Source organism: Styela clava, chromosome 9, assembly GCF_964204865.1.
Source record: "Styela clava chromosome 9, kaStyClav1.hap1.2, whole genome shotgun sequence".
NCBI lineage: Eukaryota > Metazoa > Chordata > Ascidiacea > Stolidobranchia > Styelidae > Styela > Styela clava.
In genome coordinates, this window is record NC_135258.1 from 12,606,126 (window position 1) to 12,629,503 (window position 23,378).

General features: G+C 34.0%; 1 protein-coding gene across 1 annotated transcript; it reads left to right on the plus strand.

Moving 5' to 3' along the window:
- The first annotated feature begins 49 nt into the window (after nucleotides 1-49).
- Nucleotides 50-22,950, plus strand: LOC120338731 (intraflagellar transport protein 122 homolog). The gene is made up of 26 exons (XM_078115983.1): nucleotides 50-186; nucleotides 352-503; nucleotides 2,557-2,635; nucleotides 3,043-3,119; nucleotides 3,212-3,278; nucleotides 3,950-4,096; nucleotides 4,454-4,529; nucleotides 5,801-5,995; nucleotides 6,861-7,082; nucleotides 8,298-8,441; nucleotides 9,600-9,737; nucleotides 10,296-10,460; nucleotides 12,076-12,314; nucleotides 13,117-13,270; nucleotides 13,666-13,827; nucleotides 13,964-14,130; nucleotides 14,969-15,140; nucleotides 15,312-15,414; nucleotides 15,888-16,028; nucleotides 16,463-16,560; nucleotides 16,925-17,028; nucleotides 17,700-17,865; nucleotides 18,247-18,358; nucleotides 19,032-19,225; nucleotides 19,665-19,823; nucleotides 20,167-22,950. Exons 1-26 carry the CDS (start codon nucleotides 128-130, stop codon nucleotides 20,272-20,274), a joined length of 3,600 nt encoding a protein of 1,199 aa, XP_077972109.1. The 5' UTR covers nucleotides 50-127; the 3' UTR covers nucleotides 20,275-22,950.
- Nucleotides 22,951-23,378: the final 428 nt, after the last annotated feature.

Genomic DNA, 23,378 nt, shown 5'->3' on the forward strand with positions numbered 1-23,378 from the left:
AATATAGTAGAAATATTTATACTATTTTACTTAAAAATGTTTTCACATTTTTAGACAATTTTACACCATATAAATGTATCACGTATGTCAGTAATTCACTTTAGCAAGTTTTCAGCAACACATTATCATGCGATCTGTTCCTCTCTGGTTGGATAAAGTTCAGGACAAAACAACTGCTGGACAATGGTACAGCATAGTAATTTATTTCTTATAAAAAATTGATATTAAGAATATGAATTTTGGTATAATAATCAAGAATATTATTGTTCAAAATCACTTACCGGTGACCATTTTGTTTACTTTCCTCTCGAATGTTTTTACAAAGTTTTAGTTGTACATCTATTCTTTCAGCATATATGACTTGGCATTTAAACCCGATGGATCTCAGTTGATGGTTGCTGCGGGAAATAGAGTTTTAGTCTATGATCCGAGTGATGGAACACTGGAACAATCACTTAAAGGACACAAGGACTCTGTATATTGTGTCGCCTTTTCTAGAGATGGTGAGAGATTTTTTATTGCGTTTTGTGGTTTATTTATAGACAGGTTAACAGTGTAACTTCTGTACACAGTTGTAACTTCTTTTTTGATTATGCGAAATATCTGTTAGTAAGCTCTTTCGTCAAGTTTGTTTTTTCCAACCAGTAAAATAGATCTTTATTAAGCTGCAAGTAGGGATGGGCAATGTAGAATAATTTACTATTCTAGAATATTCTAGAATAGTTAAATCGAATCCAGAATACCGAATCCTATTCTATTTTCATACTTATTCAAATAGTAGGAATTTCTACATTGCTGGATTTAGATGGTAAAAAATTGCAAATGTTATTACTTACTATAAATGTATTATCTATTTGGAAATGTCCTGAACATTGGACTTCATTTGATACTAAACAGGCAGTTCCCAGGACAATAGAATTTAGGAATATTACAATATTTTTTGCCTTCAATTGTTCCAAATGTATGTGATCCCTAAATACTGATATGCTAAATTAAGACACGCTTTACACACTTTAATAGTAAGCGGTTAAATACAAAATAGACATGCAACGGCGTTAAATCATTATTAATGTAAGTCTGCCGAGTATACTAAAACATACCCGCTGAGAATTAATTAGATGCTGAACCAGCATGTGGCCACTGCAACCTATGCTCCGTTGTAAAATATTAAATTTAAGCACTATCAAATAAAATCAACTTTTTATTCTGTGAGAGCAAGACACGTAAAACCAAGTTCCCGTAAACGCGATTTCGTACTTAGTTATTAGGTAATAACATCTGAAGACGAACTCATTTTCTATGATTATCGTTACATATCATTATCTACCCAGACTTAGCCCTACTCAAATTCATACGTCACTATCTTCGCCAGATGCGGCAACTTTTTTCAAAATTTATCGGCGACTAAAATACTACAGACACTCGATCGAACGTGCGTCTATCTTGAACGATAGAAATGTTATCATTAATCATTATCTACCCAGACTTAGCCCTACTCAAATTCAATACGTCACTATCTTCGCCAGATGCGGCAACTTTTTTCAAAATTTATCGGCGACTAAAATACTACAGACACTTGATTAAACGTGCGTCTATCTTGAACGATAGAAACGGACCGAAAAATATGTAATTTTTTGAGAGTGAAATTTAAATGTGACAGATGTTTGCGTTTTGCGATATAACTTTGTATTTCGGAAAATGGTACAATAAAATTATTCGTGAATAATATTTGATCTAAATTAATGTTATAACATTTAACGCCTGGCTTTTGGCTTACGTGCATCATTTTTTTGGGAAAACTCGTAGGTCGCGAAAAATCATTTAATTTAAAATGAGGCAAGGCACGTCTGTAAACAATTAAAGATTGTTGTATTCAGATTATCGGAATATCACCAGTAAGTCGGCACAAATAACGCTAGCTAGATAGCAAAGAAAGAAAACGCAAAAATGGTGCAATAACGAGTTCTCGCTGTGAGGTTATATTACCGACTTCTTGTCCTGAATATGCCGATTGAAATTACAGTGTTTGATGTTCACCGATTTACGGGTTATTTGCGAGCAGACGCAAGTTTAATTAAACGAGAGAGATTTCCACGCGAGAAAAACGCTCGTCTATAATTGATAAATTAGAAACCCGAAATAAAAAAAATGACGCTTGGCGCCGGAGAGGCGGAAACCGAATCCTGTTATCGGATCCCGTTGGATTCGAATACTTTGGGATTCGAATCCTCCGGATTCGGTATTCTATATTGCCCATCCCTAGCTGCAAGATGTGTTATTTAGATTGAAATGAAACAGTAGTAAAGTGGGAAAAAAATTGGCATGGTATCTTTCTGACAACTAGCATGAATTTTTCTCTGTACAATATAAATTGCTTTGCGAACACTTCACAATTCAACGAAATCTGCTTAGAAAAGTTTCAATAAGCATTGTAAATAGCAGCCCACAATTCCTATATCAAATTATGATTCTAATTTACATTCTTCCTAGCAAGGTATAATATAGAATTTTGAATGAATAACTATCTGCTTTAAACTCTTTCTTTTTTTTTTAAAGGTAAACGTTTCGCTTCTGGCTCAGCAGACAAAAGTGTCATCATATGGACTGATTCGCTGAGTGGGATATTGAAATACACGTATGCTCTTATTGGTTCCTAGCAGGGATGTCCCAAACGAATCTAATATTGGAATTAATTTGAAATGATTCATATAAAATTCTTGATTTTAGTTTTAAATATTTTTATTTAAAAATAACCAAGTTGAGTAATCAAGGTATCAGCAACAAAGCATCTAACTTCTGAAAATAGTAAAAAATGGATAAAAAATCATTGAATGAATGAATCACTGTTTATTTTAACCTTTTTGGAATTTCCAAACTTTTAAAAATACGATTGACTCCTATTATTCTTTATTGATCTCGGGATAGTACCGCAAAATTATTTGTATTTCATTGGTTTACAGTTCTGCATTCTGCACAATGGGCATAAGCAGTGTCAAATAAGTGATTTCTGTTTTCTATAACCAACCTCATTTTTATTCACAGACACAATGATGCAATACAAGCTCTTGCATACAGTCCTGTAGCCCAACAACTTGTATCATGTGCAGTTTCTGATTTTGGTGAGAGGATTTTTATGAACAGTCGTATTTGTAATAAATAATCAATAAATTCATGTTAATTTATACATATTTTTTCATTTACCTCTTTTTAGGTCTGTGGTCACCAGAACAGAAATCAGTCAATAAGCATAAAGTGAATAGCAGAATCACATGCTGCAGGTTGGTATTGTATTTGTGAAAGAATCATTTTTCTACTCAACTAATGGACCATTCATTTTCAAATTGTCAAAGTTGCAAGAAAGCTATTCCTTTTTTTCAAATTATGTCCAATTGCTATGCCTTATGTTTCTCTGATTTTTTTTAAATTTATGGGAACACTTTTTATGACCTAAGGCAGGGGTGTGCAACCTACGGCCTGCGGGCCAATGGCGGCCCACAAGGGAAAATTGTGCGGCCGATTTTGAATTGTGTGCGCCCTGGGGAACAAGTTTTCAATTTAGTTCAATTTGGTGTGAGTGCGAGTAACCCCAATACCTTTGTATTGCAAAGCCTATACCTGAGACCAATTTTTATGACGTTACAAATACAATGCCCTAACAGTTACCTTGTGCAAAGCGCTTATCATACGACCAAGTACCAAAATTTTTATGCCTGCAACTACTTTAAAGCAAATGTTAAATAAAGGTGCGGCCCGCGGTTTCTTCCAGTTATTGGAATGTGGCCCTCCTGTAATAAAGGTTGCACACCCTTGAACTAAGGGAAAACGTCTTTCATCACACTTCCCCCTGACCTTTTTTGTTTGTGAAATTTCCAGTGTGATATAACGTGTTATTGATATCGTGATGGATTAACTGGTCTTTGTTTATAATGTATTTTATGCTTCTTTTTAGCTGGACAAATGATGGGCAATATTTTGCAGTTGGATTGTTCAATGGCATTATCAGTATCAGAAGTAAATTAGGAGAAGAAAAAGTTAAAATAGAAAGACCTGGTGGCTCTTTAAGTCCTGTCTGGTGCTTACAATGGAATCCTAACAAGTATGATCCATCATTATATTCAAGTGTAATACTGCATTATCACCATTTCACACGACCAAACCAATCAGGGCCACAGATTTGTCCTGAAAGATAATTTGAAATAAACTACTTATCGGTAGTAAAAATCAGAAAAATATGCATAATATGCTCCCCTAATTTTTGGAATGAATATCAGTGATAAATGTGCTTTTTATATGCAAAGAAATATGATATAAAACATTATAAACATTATTTGATTCTCTCATTCGTTATGTATTATAAATCATGATTAAGTGTTTTTGAACTTTGTATCAAATTTTTCCTTTTGTATTCTGGATATTTGTAACTTTAGTATAGGTTTACATTTCTTTATAACAGAGAGGAATCATATGATGTTCTTTCTGTTGGTGATTGGGGAAAAAAACTTTCATTCTATCATCTTAATGGAAAGCAGGTAGAACTTTTATAGATATTTCATTTTATCTCTCGTTCAGCTAATAATTACTCGAATGCTCTTGCTTACCTTCTGGTGTCCTGGAGTAGAATACCATTTTTTCAGTGAAACTCTTTATGAACCAATTTTTCTCTGATATTAATTGGTATTTAAAATTTTTGATATATCAATTGATGTATTGCAGATCTTTGCTTTATTAATAAAGGCAAATTTTCCAGAAAAGTATCTTAGGAAACAATTCATATATGTGATTGGTTGGTTATTTGAACAAGGATTACCAAAGTAGACTTTGCTTCATGAACAATTGCTAATGCAATATGATTCAAGTTTACTCATTTACATATTTGCTTCTTGATTTCGCAAAATTTCTTGAATTCATTTTGCAGGTACCGGTAATCAAATTTTTTTTTTCAACATGTATTTTGTATATCTACATTCTCAAAATACCTTTTTCCGATACCTTAGATCAGGGGTATCTGAAGCTGCGGCCCGCGAGCTAATTTGTTGCGGCCCTCGAATGACCCGACATTTGATACATGAAACAAAAATTCATTTGATACATGAAACAAAAATTGATCCTAAATTTATTATTGTCTTTACACGGATTTATGTGATAACAAGTGCTGCTGTACGGCACTTATTTTGTAACAGGGAGCGACGTTCGATTCTTAGTTAAAAATGTCTGCGAAACTTCCAAATTGCTTTGACGGAAAAATATTTTTCCTATGCATTCCAAAACTAGTATGCACGATATGTCCAATCGGCGTTGCAGTTATTAAGGGATTCAATGTTAATCTCGTTACGCTTACGTATTTTGTCATCGAAAATTCTCCCCTGCGTCACAGCTCATCTGTGCGACAGTACGAATCGTGTAATGTGCATGTTCGGAAGAATATATTGGGGTGAGCAGCTTCATCTAAAATGCATTACACTTCAATTAAATTGTACTCGCTCGTCAGATCCTTATTTGGATGACGTACCGCGGCAAGTTGCCATAAAAACTTTATCCTTCACATTAATAATAAGTGAAAAAACAAGGTATTGTGGAATAATATATTAAAAAGAGCCACATGCACATCTGATTGTGGCAGGCTTTTAACGCAGCAATAGAAGGTGCGAATGCGCATAATTTGAAGTTTAATGTAGCGATTGTTCGAAGGCGAACCGGAAACATGTATATTTGGCCCGCAAGCACATAAAGTTTGCCGACCCCTGCCTTAGATTTTCAGATTGAGATGTTTAAAATTACAATTTTGGTGTATTTTCAAAAGATTGGCAAGGATGTGAAGCTTGATTTTGATCCATGTACTCTCTGTCATTTTATGAATGGAAAATATCTCATTGTTGGTGGATCAAATGGAAAATCTTCTCTTTACTCAAGGGATGGTCAATTTCTTGGACTGGTTGCTGATACTGGGGATAAATGGATGTGGGCGTCTGCATGGAAACCTGACAGTACTACTGTTGTATGTAGTAGTTTGTATAATTCTATATATTTGCTTGTTATTTTTGTAAATTCATTTTAACAATTTCCATCTACCCTTACTAAGATAACTACCGGTAGGTGTAGCTAAGAAATTGGTTATTGTAATGAAAATTATTAGAGATTTTTTCCAATATTATTTGAGATTGTGAGTAATAAGATAACTTTATTATAACAAATGAACAATATGCACGTAGTGGTTAAATGTTTGGATTTAACAGTGCTGCAGTAATCAGTTGCTGTTTGTAAAGGGCCTTGTACAGAGCCAAAGCCATGAATGAGCGCAGAATAAAAGAAAGACCATTAAAATAATTGTTTTAAACACCAATTTCCATTATAGCAATTACAGCCATAGGTTCAATTGAATGCTGATCTCAAAAATATTTATCATTTGGAATATGTTATTTTTGGGAAAGAACAGGAGTGTTTAAAATGAATCGAATATTTGAATAAATTCACAATTGGTGATATTCGATGTAGTACATAAATGATTTAGGAAGAATTTTATTTGACAATTTATCTCTATCTGCATTGTACATTGATGACCAAACCCAAAATAGACTTCATTTAACTTTTGTCAGTTAAACAAGGTTATTCCGAATTGTTCTGCATTACCAAATTTAATCACTATCCATTTATAATATCTGCAAATTTGGCAATATTCCTTATTTGTATCGTAAATATTATTTCAGGATGTATTCAAAATAGTGACTAATTAGATTTTGTCTATTCTTGTTCAAGAGTGCATCATAAATAATGACGAACTACCTGTTTGTTCAGCAACCATTTAAATAGCCAACCTTCCTATAAAATATATTTATTTTACTTTACAATCTGTATTTCTACAGGTCAGTGGATCGCAGAATGGTTCTATAAATTGTCATAATCTACTTTTTTCAACTGTTCATGGTTTGTATCGAGATCGTTATGCTTACAGAGAAAATCTAACTGATCTGGTCGTACAATTACTATCAGCAGTAGATGTTGAGGATACATCAAGTGGTTCCAAAATTCATCTGAGATGTCATGATTTGATAAAGAAAATATCAATATATAAAGATAAACTTGCTGTGAGTTAGAATTTTTTGTGTGATCTGTGTAGGAATATTATCATGAATGTCATTCTTAGCACTGAATGATTCATATGAATGTCGTTCTTTTCTTTTCTACAAATAGGACAAATAGTTAATTAAATATTTTTAATCAGTTTGAAGTCTTTTCATCAACATGTTCCTATTTTAATTAAAATTTGTGAATTTATTTTATATGGTATATATCAAGGTGGTCCAAGATTGGCAGCTCCGCGGGCCACAAAATTACTTTTGTATTGTTCGCAGGCCACAATAGTGCCAAGAACTTCGCTCGTTTAACTTCGCTAGTTGCCTCAGCAAGCCATAACACTAGTCAATTCAGTGATATTAAGGATGCAACAATATGTCAAAAGATTTTTTGGTAAATTTTATGACGAAACAGCACGAAATGCGATTTTTTGATTCCTCTCCGAATGCGACGCGGGACACAAATAATGAAGCGACGGGCCACATGTGGTCCGCGGGCCAGGGTTTGGACCACCCTGGTATATATACTGAATGATTATGAATCATTTCTCACACTTTTCGGGGATGTTTTTTGTTGTCATCCCAAATAATCAAATTTGCATTTATAAATGGGAAAGCAATTCAACAGACGTGTCAATCCTTTACTTGTATATCTTTTTATGGTTAGAATATTTTGTTTACTGTTAGAGGATTTTCCATTTTCAGACAATATGTTAAAACATGTAACTATGTAACAACATAGTAGGATTTTGTATATTTATCCCCGGGTAGAGGAAAGCGAATGAGATTGCTTGATGGTACTCCTGAAGTATGTGTACCAAGATGCCGCATAACCTGAAACCTAACCTGGTACACAACTTGAGTTCAGGTTGTGCGCCATCTTGGTGCGCATACTTCAGGAGGTCCCACATATGGCGGACCATTCCAGTTACCAGTCCATCTCGGATATAGGATCAGTTAGCCAATATTCGGAAGCATGGACTTGATGATGGAGGAGCCGTAAATGACCAGCGATTACGTGAACCACTCCACGGTGGCGAGTAGTCCAGCAATCCTCCCGCACATAACTATCCCCGCATGGGATTCGAACCTGCGAATCCACGCAGGGTAAACTGAGGTGCGGTGGTGAGCGTATTTCTATTGCTTGGCATGATGCGCCAGACTGCCGAGCCTTACATAGTGTGAATAATCTACAGTGGAATTATTGATTCATTTATTATAAACCAGGTTCAACTGCCAGATCGAATCATCATCTATGAACTAACGGAAGATGAATCGTCGAACATGACATACAAACCCAAGCATAAAATAATGAAAAAATTTGATTGTAATCTTCTTGTTGTCTGCACCAATAATATAGTTTTATGCAAGGTAATAGATCTAAGAATTTTCAAAGAAATGGTAGTGTGGTACAATCTTTGCCGGAGAAAAAAAGCGATCTGACAATAGATCTTTCATATACATCCTGTGTAGATGGCTTAATCATATAGTAGACCACATCCCTTCATCCCCTGACCAGTCCAATATGAGAGCGGGGTAACTGTTCCAGATTCATGGAAGTTCATGTTGCTGAAAACTGCCGCCGGTCAGTAGTTTAAATCAGAGGTGTGCAACCTTTACTACAGGAGGGCCAGATACAAATAAATGGGTGAAGCCATGGGCCACACCTCCATTTAACATAGGTTGTCTAGTAGTAGCGGCACAAAAACTTCGGTTATTGGTCCTATGACATACATTGTTCACAAGCTCAGAAATAGGCTTTGAAGCACAAAGAAATTGAAATTACTTGCACATACTAGATTAAACGACGGTAATTTAAAACTCGTTTCGCGGGTCACACACCATTCAAATTGGAACTTCTCCACGGACCGCACAATTTTTTCCTATGGGCCGCATTTGGCCTATAGGCCGCAGGTTGCACACCCCTGGTTTAAATGACCAACCTTCGACGACTAGGAATCCAGCAATGCCCTTGCCCATAGCTATTCTCTGTAGGGTTTCGGCTGTGCAATAACAAGCGTGTTTCAAACTTTTCGTACAAATGCATCAACCATAAGAGCCACCACCAACCCAAGGTTAATAGATCACTGGTCATTCTGATATTTCATTCTAATTTTTCACTGTGAACCAGGATCTGTACAAGCAACAGCTTATTCTTAAGAACCTACTATACTTGAATCTTTAGGACTAGAAACTTTCCAGCATGACAAATTTTATAGTTCTTGGTTGTGTGATTGGGTAGAAAAAAGAGGTAATCTGGACTCGTAGCTGTAGTTCTAATCTGACAAAGCTATATTTAGCCAACAGGTGATGGAACATCTGATTTATTGTATTAGCATGTTCAATTCCTAAAGTACTACTTGAAAGTATTTGTCCAAGAAAGGAAATAATATGGGATGGGGACCTTGAAAATAGCCTGAGTTACCGGTAGTTCCTCTGTTTCTTTACATTTTTTGTCTTGCATCAGCCCTGTGACTTCTTTGAAACAGAAACTCTACTAGTGATTCATTTTCTGATTGCTTTTATCAGGAAGCAAATTTGACTTGTTTGTCACTGACTGGAGTTAAAGAAAGAGAATGGGTTCTTGATGCAAATATTAGATATGTGAAGGTGATTGGTGGACCACCAGGAAGAGAAGGAATGCTACTTGGATTGAAAAATGGCACTGTAAGTTGGTGTACTGGTAATTTGTATGATTTCTTACATAGTATCATCATTTTTGTGTATTAGTTTTTATTGTCTCCCTGGATCGTGCTAATATATACCTTATGTGCGTGATTCAAAATCATATAGATTCTAAAACATGTTTAAGTAGAATACTATTATATATAAAGCACGGACACTATACATAGATATACTACACATGGATGCAAAAATTTGTAATATATGTTAAAGATTTGTTTATGGGCAAAAAATTAACCTGCGGATCGATTTATGGAGTTTGTTGTAGCTTTTGAATTGGTACTAGTTAAAATGTTTTCAGAAGTCTATGGCTTTTGAATTTTTTCTGCTCCCCTGAGGCTTGTTGTTTTACTCCAATTTAGAATATAATAAAAACTTTAGCCACTACATGAATTTCCGCTGATTTTTAGATCTAGCTTGTGCTCAACAAACCATATATGTTTATTATTTTAGACAAGTAAAAGTAACTAAAAAACAACTTTTAGGCTTTGATTGATTGATAAATTTGTATATCTTTGATATTAATACTACAGATTTTTACAGGTTTTGCAGATTTTTGTTGACAATCCTTTCCCAATTCAGTTGTTGAAAGTTAAGGGATCAGTGTTATGTCTGGATCTTAGTATGAGCAGAAATAAACTTGCAATTGTAAATGAAAATGCAACTCTAATGGTATATGATATCAACACAAAAGAGATTTTATTTGAGGTATGATTGTAGATTATGAATCATATAGTTACAATTCAAGATTTATTGTTAGCCTCTGAATCTGAAGTATCGCTAAAGTAATGTATTCGAGTATAGGAGATGGATCTTTAATCAAAATTGCTGAAGGTATTGGAACTTTTAGGTTTTTGATACCTGCATAAAATGGGAAAAAATAATAAAGTGACATTGTTTTTACAACTCTGCATCATAAAATCATATCCCTGCTATTATACACTAATTTGAATATGTTGTCTGCCCCCATTGAAACTAAATTAGGTTCCAGTACTCAAATGTAACTATCTGCAAGACTATTTTAGATATAATCTAAATCATGGAATGAAATCCCAATTTATCAAGTACAATCAATAGCAAATGCATAATGATTATTTAAAATACCGTTATTTTTAAAATACTTCACACGAAAAAATATTTCAACGTATATGTAATATCTATTTTAATCTTATACCAATCACAAAATACCATCTGATGGCGATACATATAAGCAAATTTTCTATCATGAACAAAACCTTTTATTTGTAAATATTTCAATAAACCTTAAGTCTTAAGAATTCGAGGAGTTTACAAAAAATGCCCTCATATTATAACAGTTCACTTCCATTTCTGTTGTATAAATTTGACTATATAGGCTTTATTAATGTTTTATCTAGTGGTTCCCAACCTTTCCACTCTGGCGGACCGGTTAAATTAAATTAAATGTACTCATGGACCGACAAACAATTGAAATGACCAAAACAGAAAAGAATAACATATATTTGCGTAATATAATGCAATGTCAGGCACTCAATATTCTCACGAAGAAAAACTATCAAATAATATGCCGGCTTAAAATTGAAATGGGTGAAACATAAAATAATACCATATATTTGCATAATGAAATGCGGTGCTGGGCACCCGTTATGCGTAAGAAAGGCACGCATAAAACATCTCGCATAAAAAAACATGTACATGCCAAATCATGTACAATCACAATTACCTTTTGTGAGAATATTTTGCTGTTTCGTTTCCAATATAGGATTGCAAACGAGGCCTCAGAGAAGTTTCTGCAACGCTTAGCTCTGCAGCGGCGTGGAGCCGATTTCTTTGATTCGTTTTAATTATAGCTAGTGATGAAAAGGTTTTTTCATATAACTACCAGTAAGTAACTGGTTGAAAATACGGACAACAATATGATTGCTCGATTACTTAGCAATGGGTATTCGTTATCAAGAGGTATCCAAAATTGTGTCAAGTAATTCTTTTTTAAATTTGGACTGTAAAGTAGAATAAAAATTTCAATCAAGCTTTTTCATCGAGTTCATCATATCAATATTAATCCTCTGCAGTTGATTGACGCTTCAAACAAAATGAATTTACATTACAATGACAAAGTCATCGGTAACTTGGCACCAGGCTCAAAATCCTAATGTGTCTGCTCAAAAGCGATTGAGACGGCATAAAAACAACAAAATTTTCTTGCGGACCGGTAAAAAAGCTTCGCGGACCGGCACCGGGAACCACTGTTTGGGAACCACTCTTTTATACAACACAGTCATGATTGCTTAGCAATGCTTACAAGAAATTATATCTATTTCCTCTTTTTTTTTATTTCAAATAGGAAAAAGATGCAAACAGTGTTGCATGGAACACACAGAATGAAGACATGCTATGTTATTCTGGAAAAGGAATGCTGAGTATCAAAGCTGGAAATTTTCCTGCACATCAACGTAAAATGCAAGGATATGTTGTGGGATATTGTGGATCTCGTATTTTCTGTCTTCATATTCATGCTATGCGGGCTGTTGATGTGCCACAATCTGCACCAATGTATCAATATTTGGAAAGAAAAATGTTTGAGTGAGTTGAATTTAAATTTTGAGAGAATTGGTTACAGAATTATACCTATGTTGGCAAGTTGTAGCTTTTGGATTCATACTCCATGCTTATCCATGGTTAAGTTGCATAGCAATATTTTATACATATTTATGGGCACAATATAGTCTATTTAAACTGCATAAAAGCTCAAGTGTGACCTGTGTGTAACGCTAGATAAGAATCCGACAACGATTGGGAAAATACCGAAAACAAAGTTTTTAGAATTGCGAGGGAGTGATAAATAAATCCAAAATATCGAAAAAGGTTGAAAAACACTGGTGTTATATATTGTTCAGGCACTGCTGAATTTGTTCTAGCTCTATATCGGTAAATGCTCATACAAAGCATTGTTTGGCATTAAGGTTCGAAACCATATATAAAAAAAGATAAGGATTTCAGGTTCAAAATCGATGTCCACTATTTCCCCCCATGGTGTAGTAGATTGAGTATTCAATATCAAATTAAAAAAATTCTGATTCTTTAAAAATAGTTGCTCATTAGGTATCAGTGACTGTTAACACAGAAATCTGTTTGAATTTAAGATGTGAGAATTCAATCATAAAGGGAAACTTACTATACGATCACTATTGTTAAATTTTTAAGGTTTGTTTTAAAATTTGATATATTACCACAAAGAAATTTTGGAATATCAATTATTGAGTATGGCCATTTATAATTGATTTTTAACTGTGCACTGAATACATTATACATACATTATAAACATGATAATATGATCTGATTCTAAAACATAATCCAAGCTTTAATTGATTGATTTATTCTACAGTGAAGCCTATAAAATAGCATGTCTTGGCGTAACCTCCGGCGATTGGACAAACCTTGCACTTCATGCATTGGAAGGATTGAATTTTGAAGTATCGAAAAGAGCTTTCACAAGAACTCGAGATCTTAGATATTTGGAGTTGATACACAATATTGAGGTAAGAGTAGGGATAGCTTTTTAAAAATTTATTATCGTTGACTTAATTTGATAACTTATTGTATGGTTTGACTATTGGAGGATAGTTTGGATCTTTTTAAATAAGATTGTTTAATATCGATGATAAATAAAGCACAACCGGTGTTAGCAAAACGATTTATTTATCATTGATATGAATATACCTGGTGGCAATCGTGCGCTATTCAAGATTGTTTAATGTTATCATAAGATCTGAAAATTAATTTTCATTTTTAACACAGTATTCTCGTACTAGTGAGTTAGCTAGTACCCTATGTAGTGATCAATAGTCGACCAAATTTTTTGTCAAATGTCTGATTTTTGTATAATAGTTGATGATTGTATGGAGGTAAAATATTAAATGGGATTTATTTTTAGGAACGTCAACGGCGCGGTGAAGAAGATCTGGAAGCTTTTCTTGCTGATGTGTATGCTTATCGAGGAATGTTTTCTGAGGCAGCTAAACTTTATAAGAAAACCGGAAATCAACAAAAAGCACTTGATATGTACACTGATTTGAGAATGTTCGATCTAGCTAAGGTATTTATTGATATTAGTTTCATAAATCAACATCTTCAAATCTAAATCACATCAATTGATGCAGCTTGTTTTAGAGATTAATTATACTCAAATTAGATTCAAATTTCTTTTTTCTACAATTACTTCCTTTTTGCAGGAATTCGTTGGATCTGGTGATCCTATGGAACAAAAGCAGTTAATTGCAAAGCAAGCTGATTGGGCGCAAAATACAAATGAACCAAGAGAAGCTGCTAACATGTACCTTGCTGCAGGCGAGAATCTCAAAGCTATAAATATTATTGGTAGAAATGGATGGATTGATATGTAAGTGTTATATGAACCAATGCGTCAACATTTATCCTTACAGGCAGGACACTGTTGATATTGGAGTTGTTTGCTGCTCAATTCTACTTGAGTCAAATTTCAGAACTTTTTTTTTCATAAAGTCATCATCAAGTCACTTTGGTCAATTTTCATTTTTTTGAATACATATCATGAAAGGACAATTTTGACCTTGTCTGTATAGCAAATCACTCAAGTTTTTGAATCAAATACCATGTGTTCATCCTAATCTAGTAATTGAATGATTGACTTAAGTTTATTCAATTTATTTAAAATAAAGTTGAGCCAAAGAACCTTTGAAAAAGGGGAGTCTATTTGAGACTGGAGTCATCCAAATCCTTATCTTGATCAAGAGAAAGCAAGAGAACAAATACCTTTTCTATTTAAAACTTTCCTCGTGGAAAAGATAGAAACACTTGCATTGAGAGACAGTTACACACATGCCTGCAAAGTAATGCACTCCTGCCATGAACTTTATTAGGAACCGAACTGTATTAAGCTGAGAGAGAGTTGTATGGAAAACTAAGATAATAAATCACAATGAAGTGTGAATTGTTAAAATCAATAAAACATATGGTATATTCTTTTCCCAGATTTTGTTAGATTTTTACTGCATGTATTCACGGTATTTTTTTCTGGACTTTTGCCAAACCCCGGGACAACTCAGTGAACCCCAGATGTACAATCTAACCCAGGTTAAGAGCCATTTTTTCAAGCAGTACCACCATACTATCAGAAAAGTATGTTGAAGAAAAAAATGAATTTGATAATATAAATTCTTTTAGCCTGCTTCTAAGAGATTATTATATGTTTTTCGTAGGTTGATTGATGTAGCACGTGGATTAGATAAAGCTGACCGTGAACCGCTTTCTCGTTGTGCACATTTTTTGAAAGTTCTACAACAATATGCATATTGTGCTGAAGTTTATAATAAGATGGGAGACAGAAGATCGTTGATTGAACTCCATGTTGATACTAAATCTTGGGAGGAGGTTTGTGTTCTTTTTTATATTTAAATTCCAGCTGCCAAATTTACAAAACGTAAATTCTTGCAATCGACTAACACGAACGCAGACAGATAAGCCTAGGAGAGTTGTAGAGAAACAATACTCTAACCAAGTACATTTTATATAAAGCTGTTCTATATTTTTTCTTTACTATAGGCATTTGCACTTGCTGAAAAATATCCTGAATACAAAGATGAAGTTTACGTTCCATATGCTCGATGGTTGGCTGAACATGATAGATTTGAAGAATCACAAAAAGGTCATTATCAATTTTTTTCAATATTGTTGGTAGAAAGTAATAGCTTAATCTCATAGATTGTACATTGTGCGCAACTAATTGCAACTGTATCACTTGCATTTCATTGTGTGTAGGAGTATTTTATTTTAAAATAACTCCATTGTTGCCATTGAGAATTTTATCAATCTAAATTTGTTGCAACATTGGTAGGCGTTCTAATTCAAGTTTCCAGAAACCTCTTGGTTTCTCATTTGCTTGACATCAAGCAATGTATGATATGTAGCTCATTATACGTGTATACGAATATACTTGATATTGGAATAATAGCTAAAGTTCGATTTGATATTTATAGAATTTTTCTAGAAGAACTCAAAATATCAGAATGATGGAAATGTCTATATACAGGTCACAAGCTTGTGTCCATAGTTTAATGGTTCACTTTATCTGCTTTCCTCTTACGGTTTGGTCACCTCTTTGTTCTCTATATATTTCAGCTTTCCACAAGGCAGGCAAGACCACAGAAGCTTTACATGTTTTGGGTCAACTTACCAGCAATGCTGTAAATGAAAGCAGATACAATGATGCCGGTTATTATTATTGGATGCTATCAATGCAATGCTTGGATATTGCAAGAGGTAATAATGTATTGATTATCTGTAATTATTTTAATGAATTTAGTTACAGTATGCATTCTACGGTTTGAGAAGAAAAAATTTCAGTATCGTTTTATTTTGTTAAAGTTGTTACTTGTGGTGAAATTGAAATCCATCATATCTTTATCTAAGAGATTGTTAGTATTGCAAAAAATCTAAAATACAATTTTAGAATCTCACCATGTTGTTATGACTTATAATGATCTATTTTTAATGGTTTTTCATCAGAGGTAGATTTTACCCACCTACCTAATCATGATATGAGCACATTTTGTTCATTAAATTTTGATGTAAATCATGATTACAATGCAAAAAAGATTGAAGGTAAAAACAAAAATGTCTTTGGCTTATTCACGTCTCACCCACTTACTCTATTATTTTGGTTAATTATTGGATTCTCTTAATTATAATTCCAGAACATCCAGAAAAAACTGAAGAAATGATTGAAAAATTTGAAGAATATAGGAAGTTAGGAGAAATGTATTATGCTTATCACTCGATACATACTTACACAGTAAGTAATATAAGAAATTGATAGTTTTTTTTTTATATTCATTGTTACTTGCGCGACGTACATATTGGTGTAAACTTATAACTGAATTTAGATTTGTAAACATAGCTTATGATAAAAAAAAACAATTTAAAATGTGTTTACATTTTTGTTCATTCTATCATTTCCAACTGTAGTTATATTGTGAATGTACCACACTGCTGCAAATTGCTTGAAAACCATAACCAAATATATAATTATCATATCTGAAATAAGTCAACTTGTGACTTTTGACTAGTTAAACACACGTACCGTATTTGTGTTTTGCCTATTTAATGTAAGTTAGTTTTCATTTTAATATGTAATATATTTATCATTCATTTCACAGGATGAACCATTCACATCTCATTTGCCTGAAGCTCTGTTCAATATAGCAAGATATCTGGTTCATCAAATGTCAACACGATCTCCACCTCCTCGTGTTTCTAAAGTGTAAGATCAAGTTTTTTGGTGGAACATACTCGTAATATATTCTATGAATCATAATATCAAACTGCGCTCTAGGGACTGAAACCTATGGGCAGGGGTTATATTTACTTGGGTAACACAGATAGTCCCCGAACTCAGAAATGAAAATCAGAATAAAATTATGGCCTAACCCAGTACATATACTATGGAAGTACCCAAATTTCATTATAAAAAAAGTAACTTTGATTTAATTGGTTTTTAAAAACCGTTTCGGTATAATAGTCCATGCATTTGAAAAGTAATTGGTTAACGACTCTCATAACTAGCTTGAACTGGTAACCGGACTAGAGGTTCAAGGACCATTTCAACACATTCTTTTCCATAGGCTATATATGAAAATCCCATCCTGTCTTAATATTAATTTCAAAATTATTGTCAATCAAGTAATTTGAGAAATAATCTAAAATTATTAAACTAGCCTTAAACTAATTGCAGCAGCAAGGTGAGGGCTTTCAATTTAATTTACTTTTGAAGACTGAGATCCTGAGAAAAAAAAAAGCCTACCCACTTATCCAAATGCAATTTGATCATATCTATCGTTCACCATAAATTATTTTTCTGCGGTTAGGCCATACTTTTTATATTTTATATCCTTATAAGGCCTAGGACTTAAAATATATATTTTTGTTCTATAGTGCTACATGGTATGCATTAGCAAAGCAAGGACGATACCTACATGCATATAAGTTGGCAAGATATGCTTATGAAAAATTGCAGAAATTGAGATTACCTTTAAGATTTCAAGATGCAATTGATCTGGCTTCTGTGACTATCAGATCTAAACCATTCAATGATAATGAGGTATGGCTATTCATTTCTATTTGATCAATGGCCATTTTTGTTTTTCTTTTATGATATTTATTTTGTTTGTCTGCCTATAGGACTGCATTAATAAATCAATCTCCAATGAATCAATAGTTATATAATTGCCTCACTTAGCTAGTACTTCTTTCCCATCAATCATCTTAAATCATTCGCAAACTCACATTTCGATTAAAAGAATCCATAACAGTTCATTGAACTGTTTTTTTCTGGTTACTAAAATCAGTCATTTTTTTAACTCGGAATAATAGATTATGGTTGTTCATCTTAGTTTCAAATCTTACTACTTTGCTACCCCATATATTTAAGTGAAACATGAGTTATCTCTATTCCTCACGTTTCACTACTTTCAATTAACAGGATTTGCAACACACATGCTTGAAATGCTCAACAACTAACCCAGTGTTAAACCCCAGAGGTGATTTCTGTGTTAATTGTCAACAACCATTCGTTCATTCATTTTCTTCGTTTGGTAAGTCTTTCATTTTCTGATGACTCCGCAAATGCTCCATGTTTTGGGCCACTAAGTTAATAGACAGTCAATACAACTTTGCATACTCATTCCTTATGCTGTTTTGTTATAGCCTAACCTGCTCAATTCATTATCTCTGAAGATAGGGGGGGCTGAATCAGGGGCATACCCAGACGGATGGTTTTGCGGGTCGGAATCTACCCCCCTTAAAATGTGTTAAAAATGCGTATCATTCATAGCACCGCTTCATAGCTTAAAGCGTTTTTTAAAATCTCAAGACTCAGCCCACGTTTCCCCGGCCTCTAGCCAGGCCCTCTGGCTGTCATAGTCTAACTTGGCTATTCAAAATTTCAGAGCGCCCTTTGACAATTCCTGGCTATGCCGCTGGTTGATATCACCTGTAATTCTGTGACGTTGTGATTATCCTAGTCCCATTTTCTATATTGTCCAATTTATGAAAATTTACCATTTGGAAAATTAGAGTATGATGTGATTTTAAACAAGTCTTGAGGATTTAGATATTAATATTTTTGTGGGTTTCTTGATTTACTATTCAAACAAATTGGTCTGCTATATTGAAGATATAATATAGAAGTATGTTGATAGATGAATGAAGACTAATTAATTATTCGCATATACCTTTTATTAGTAAAATGACGAAATTACTTTTTAGAAATTCTTCCGCTTGTTGAATTTCACCTTGAGGATGGAGTACGAGATGAAGAAGTTGAAATGCTGCTTGGAACTGATTCTAGACTTGATGGAACAAATAATAATGAATGGAGTTCAGCAGATGGAACTGCACAAGTGCTTAGAATGGATTCAGATGAATCTTCTGACCCTTTTACTTCCGATTTTATTAACGAGGTAAATTGCTTGGCATTGTAGGTTTCACATCCTGGGTTCAAATCCCATGCTGAACTGTAACAGCGTCTGACCATTCTAAAAAATTAGTAGCTCCTCACCATCGTTACATAACATTGGTTGCTTGTAAGGAACCTTTGTTCAAATCGGAAGGCGTGAATAATACAATATAATTATGCAGTTTTCATTCTTGGTTAAATATTAAAATGCTAACGAGTATAATATTGAAGCGTCATGTATGTTGTTGGTGAAGCAAGTCATAATGGCCAGTGCTTACTCTACCACACTGCAATTTGAGCTCAAAGTGATTTTTTTGTATGATGAAAAGAATTTTACATATGTTTTTTTATTTGTTTTATGAATAAACAAAATTGGGGCGGTATATTAGCATTGAAAACGAACACTGGACTATACACTTACCTATACAAAAATTATTTCTCAGGGCGATAAATATGTTCCTGTCATTGTGTCACATTCCACATTAAGATCTTTGTCTCGTCGTGAAGTCATCATTAGGAAATGGCCTAAACCATTACGCTGGCAATTCTTCAAAAACTGTCTGCCTGATGTTCCTATTTCTATTTGCGATTCATGCTTGCAGGTTGGATGCTTTTTATTTGTGATATTATCAAGTGTATATGTCATATTTAACCAATGATTGATTGAGATTCATATTTATACAAATGGGGGAAAGATGATAAGGCAACTTAGTCATATTGCAGACAAGATCTCTTGTCCAGCATGTATGGTAACAGTCAACCAGTAAATTGTACTTTGTGCATAAATTTGAATAGTGAAGGAAACTGTAACCAATGAGGGAGTACTATTAACTGCCTCCGACAATAATCTTGTTCAACATAATTATTCCCCATGGAACTTTAAACATGCAATTTCATATTTGAATGATGTGTCAGTCTCTTAAACAGATTTTTATTTTATTTTAGATGTTTCACACTGATGATTATGAATTAATGGTTCTTCAAAAACAGCAATGTCCGTTCTGCAGAAAACCTACAGAAGATCGAATAGAGGAGGAAAAAATTGATTTATAAATTAGTTCGTATATCACAATCACTTCACGGAAGCCGAATTTGTATGTTAGTTGTCTGTTCATACCCAGGAAATAAATTGCCAATCAGTGCTCAAAAGATTATCAATTATTAAAGGGTTAATATAAGCATTGTGAAATTCTGGTTTGTGGTATTATAGTGGTTTCGGCCCCATGTTATATTTTTGCACATTTTGTCTCGTAAATTCTATTGAAGTTGAATTAATTAACTTTAATATTCATTGATTTGTTGATATCACATGGCTTTCTCATTGCGTAGTTATAATTGCTATTGATCCAGCTTGCTTTCAGTTCTGTCTGCCCTAGCAGCATAACACGTTTTCCTTTGCGGTACTTACCGGAAATGCAAATCAGACTGTATTTTCTATAGATTTGCGTGTTCAAAAGTTATGTAATTTGTTATAGGCGCACATAAATACAGCTGAGTTCTGTAAACTACCTGAAGGCAATAATGTATATATTAAAATACCAGGCCATTGATAATTTGAGAGAAGTATTCATATGTTTAGTTTATTTTTATATTCTTTTATATATATTTATTTTGTTGAAGAATTTGACAGCACATTTTGCAACATCCATGTAAAACGTTGCAAATGTAACCAAGCTTTAAGCGGAAGAAAAATAACGCCGTTGCACCATTCAAGAATTTGTTGGCACTCTAGAATTGAAAATATTATTTTGTTACATTTATTTGTGTAGAAATTTGATTTATTTTAGAAATAAAACTTGATGTTTGTAATATTGATTGTAGTATTTTCTTGTCTTCTATAATCTACAATATCAATGCCTTAATGCTCACTCTCAATTCGTTGGTATTCTATCAATTTTGGTATTGAAATCCGAAATATATGTGAGACTTCTTTTGCCGCTCATGTTCTTCACATTAATATTAGTGAACAACACCATCTGCTGAGATGATTATTACACATATTTGTAGCATACGTGCAGTAATGCGATCAATCAGCTGCGTTTCATCTTACTTTTTTTATTCGTGATACAGACGTAACGAGTGGCGTATCTAGGGTAGTGGTTCCCAACCTTTTTACCCAGGCGGACTGGTAAAATTAAAATGGGTGGAACATAAAATAATAACATATATTTGCGTAATAAAATGTAGTGCTGGACACCTATTACGTGTAAAAAAAGCACACAGAAAACATCTCGCATAAAAAAACATGTAGGCCTACGTGCCAAATCATGTACAAACGCAATTAACTCTAGTGAGAATTTGCTGCTGATCCGTTTCCAAATACAGGATTGCAAACGAGGCATCAAAAAAGATTTTGCAACACGCCGCTTGCAATCGATTTCTTCCTTTCGTTTTAATTAAAGCTAGTGATGAAAACGTATTTTTCGTACAAGTAACTGGTTAAATATTCGGACAACAGTTTGATTGCTCGATTACTTAGCTATTGGTATCCGTTATCAAGAGAGCTCGAAAATTGTGACAGCGATTCTTTTATAACCCGCTGCAGTTGATCGACGCCCCGTACAAAATGAATTTACATTGCAATGATAAAGTCGTTGCTAACTTGGCGCCAGGGGGTCAAAATCCTGCTGTGCATCACCTGGAAAAGATCTCAACAGCCCATGCTTTTGTTGCGCGTCTCGTGACCACCCGTAGGGTCCAGCAACACCTGGCTGAATGCCATGGGATCGATTATTACCGCACTTATCAAACAGTGATACGACGACGGAAGAGATATTGCGTAATAAACCAACGCAATAATGCATAATAACCTTCGATAAAGCGATCGAGACGGCAGGAAATCAACAAAACATTCTAGGTTATGGCAGCCATGGTTTATGCCATGCGCGCTGTTTGTCGAGGGCGCAAAACTCGTACTTTTAGAAGAATGTCAAAATAACAACATCCGTTGATTGTCAACTAACGGCAAGGAGGCGCGTGTTTGAACTTTGCCATGGGCGCCATTTCACATAGATACGCCGCGGTACTCCACGTTTCTTTTCCATTCGCGCGCAATAGTATTTAGCCGTTTGAAACCCGACATTGTTTAAAAGTGTATCGATGGGACTTGATTTTGCCATCGCAAATTCTGATACTGTATATAATAAAATACCAGGCCATTGATAATTTGAGAGAAGTATTCATATGTTTAGTTTATTTTTATATTCTTTAAATTATATTTATTTTATTGAAGAATTTGACAGCACATTTGGCAACATCCATGTAAAACGTTGCAAATGTAACCCAGCTTTAAGCGGTAGAAAAATAACGCCGTTGCACCATTCAAGAATTTGTTTGCACTCTAGAATTGAAAATATTATTTTTTTACATTTATTTGTGTAGAAATTTGATTTATTTTAGAAATAAAACTTGATGTTTGTGATATTGATTGTAATATTTCTTGTCTTATATAATCTACAATATCAATGCCTTAATGCTCACTCTCAATTCGTTGGTATTCTATCAATTTTGGTATGTAAATCCAAAATCATGTTCTTCACATTAATATTAGTGAACAACACCATCTGCTGAGATGAATATTACACATATTTGTAGCATACGTGCAGTACTGCGATCAATCAGCTGCGTTTCATCTTACTTTTTTTTATTGGTGATACAGACGTAACGAGTGGCGTATCTAGGGTAGTGGTTCCCAACCTTTCTACCCAGGCGGACTGGTAAAATGGAAATGGGTGGACCAAAAAATAATAACATATATTTGCGTAATAAAATGCAGTGCTGGACACCTATTACGTGTAAAAAAAAGAACACAGAAAACATCTCGCATAAAAAAACATGTAAACCTACGTGCCAAATCATGTACAAACACAATTAACTCTAGTGAGAATTTGCTGTTGATCCGTTTCCAAATACAGGATTGCAAACGAGGCATCACCAAAAGATTTTGCAACACGCGGCTTGCAATCGATTTCTTCCCTTCGTTTTAATTAAGGCTAATGATGAAAACGTATTTTTCGTACAAGTAACTGGTTAAATATTCGGACAACAGTTTGATTGCTCGATTACTCAGCGATGGGTATTCGTTGTCAAGAGAGCTTGAAAATTGTGACAGTGATTCTTTTATAAATCTGGACTGTAAAGTAGAGGTTTATCGGGTT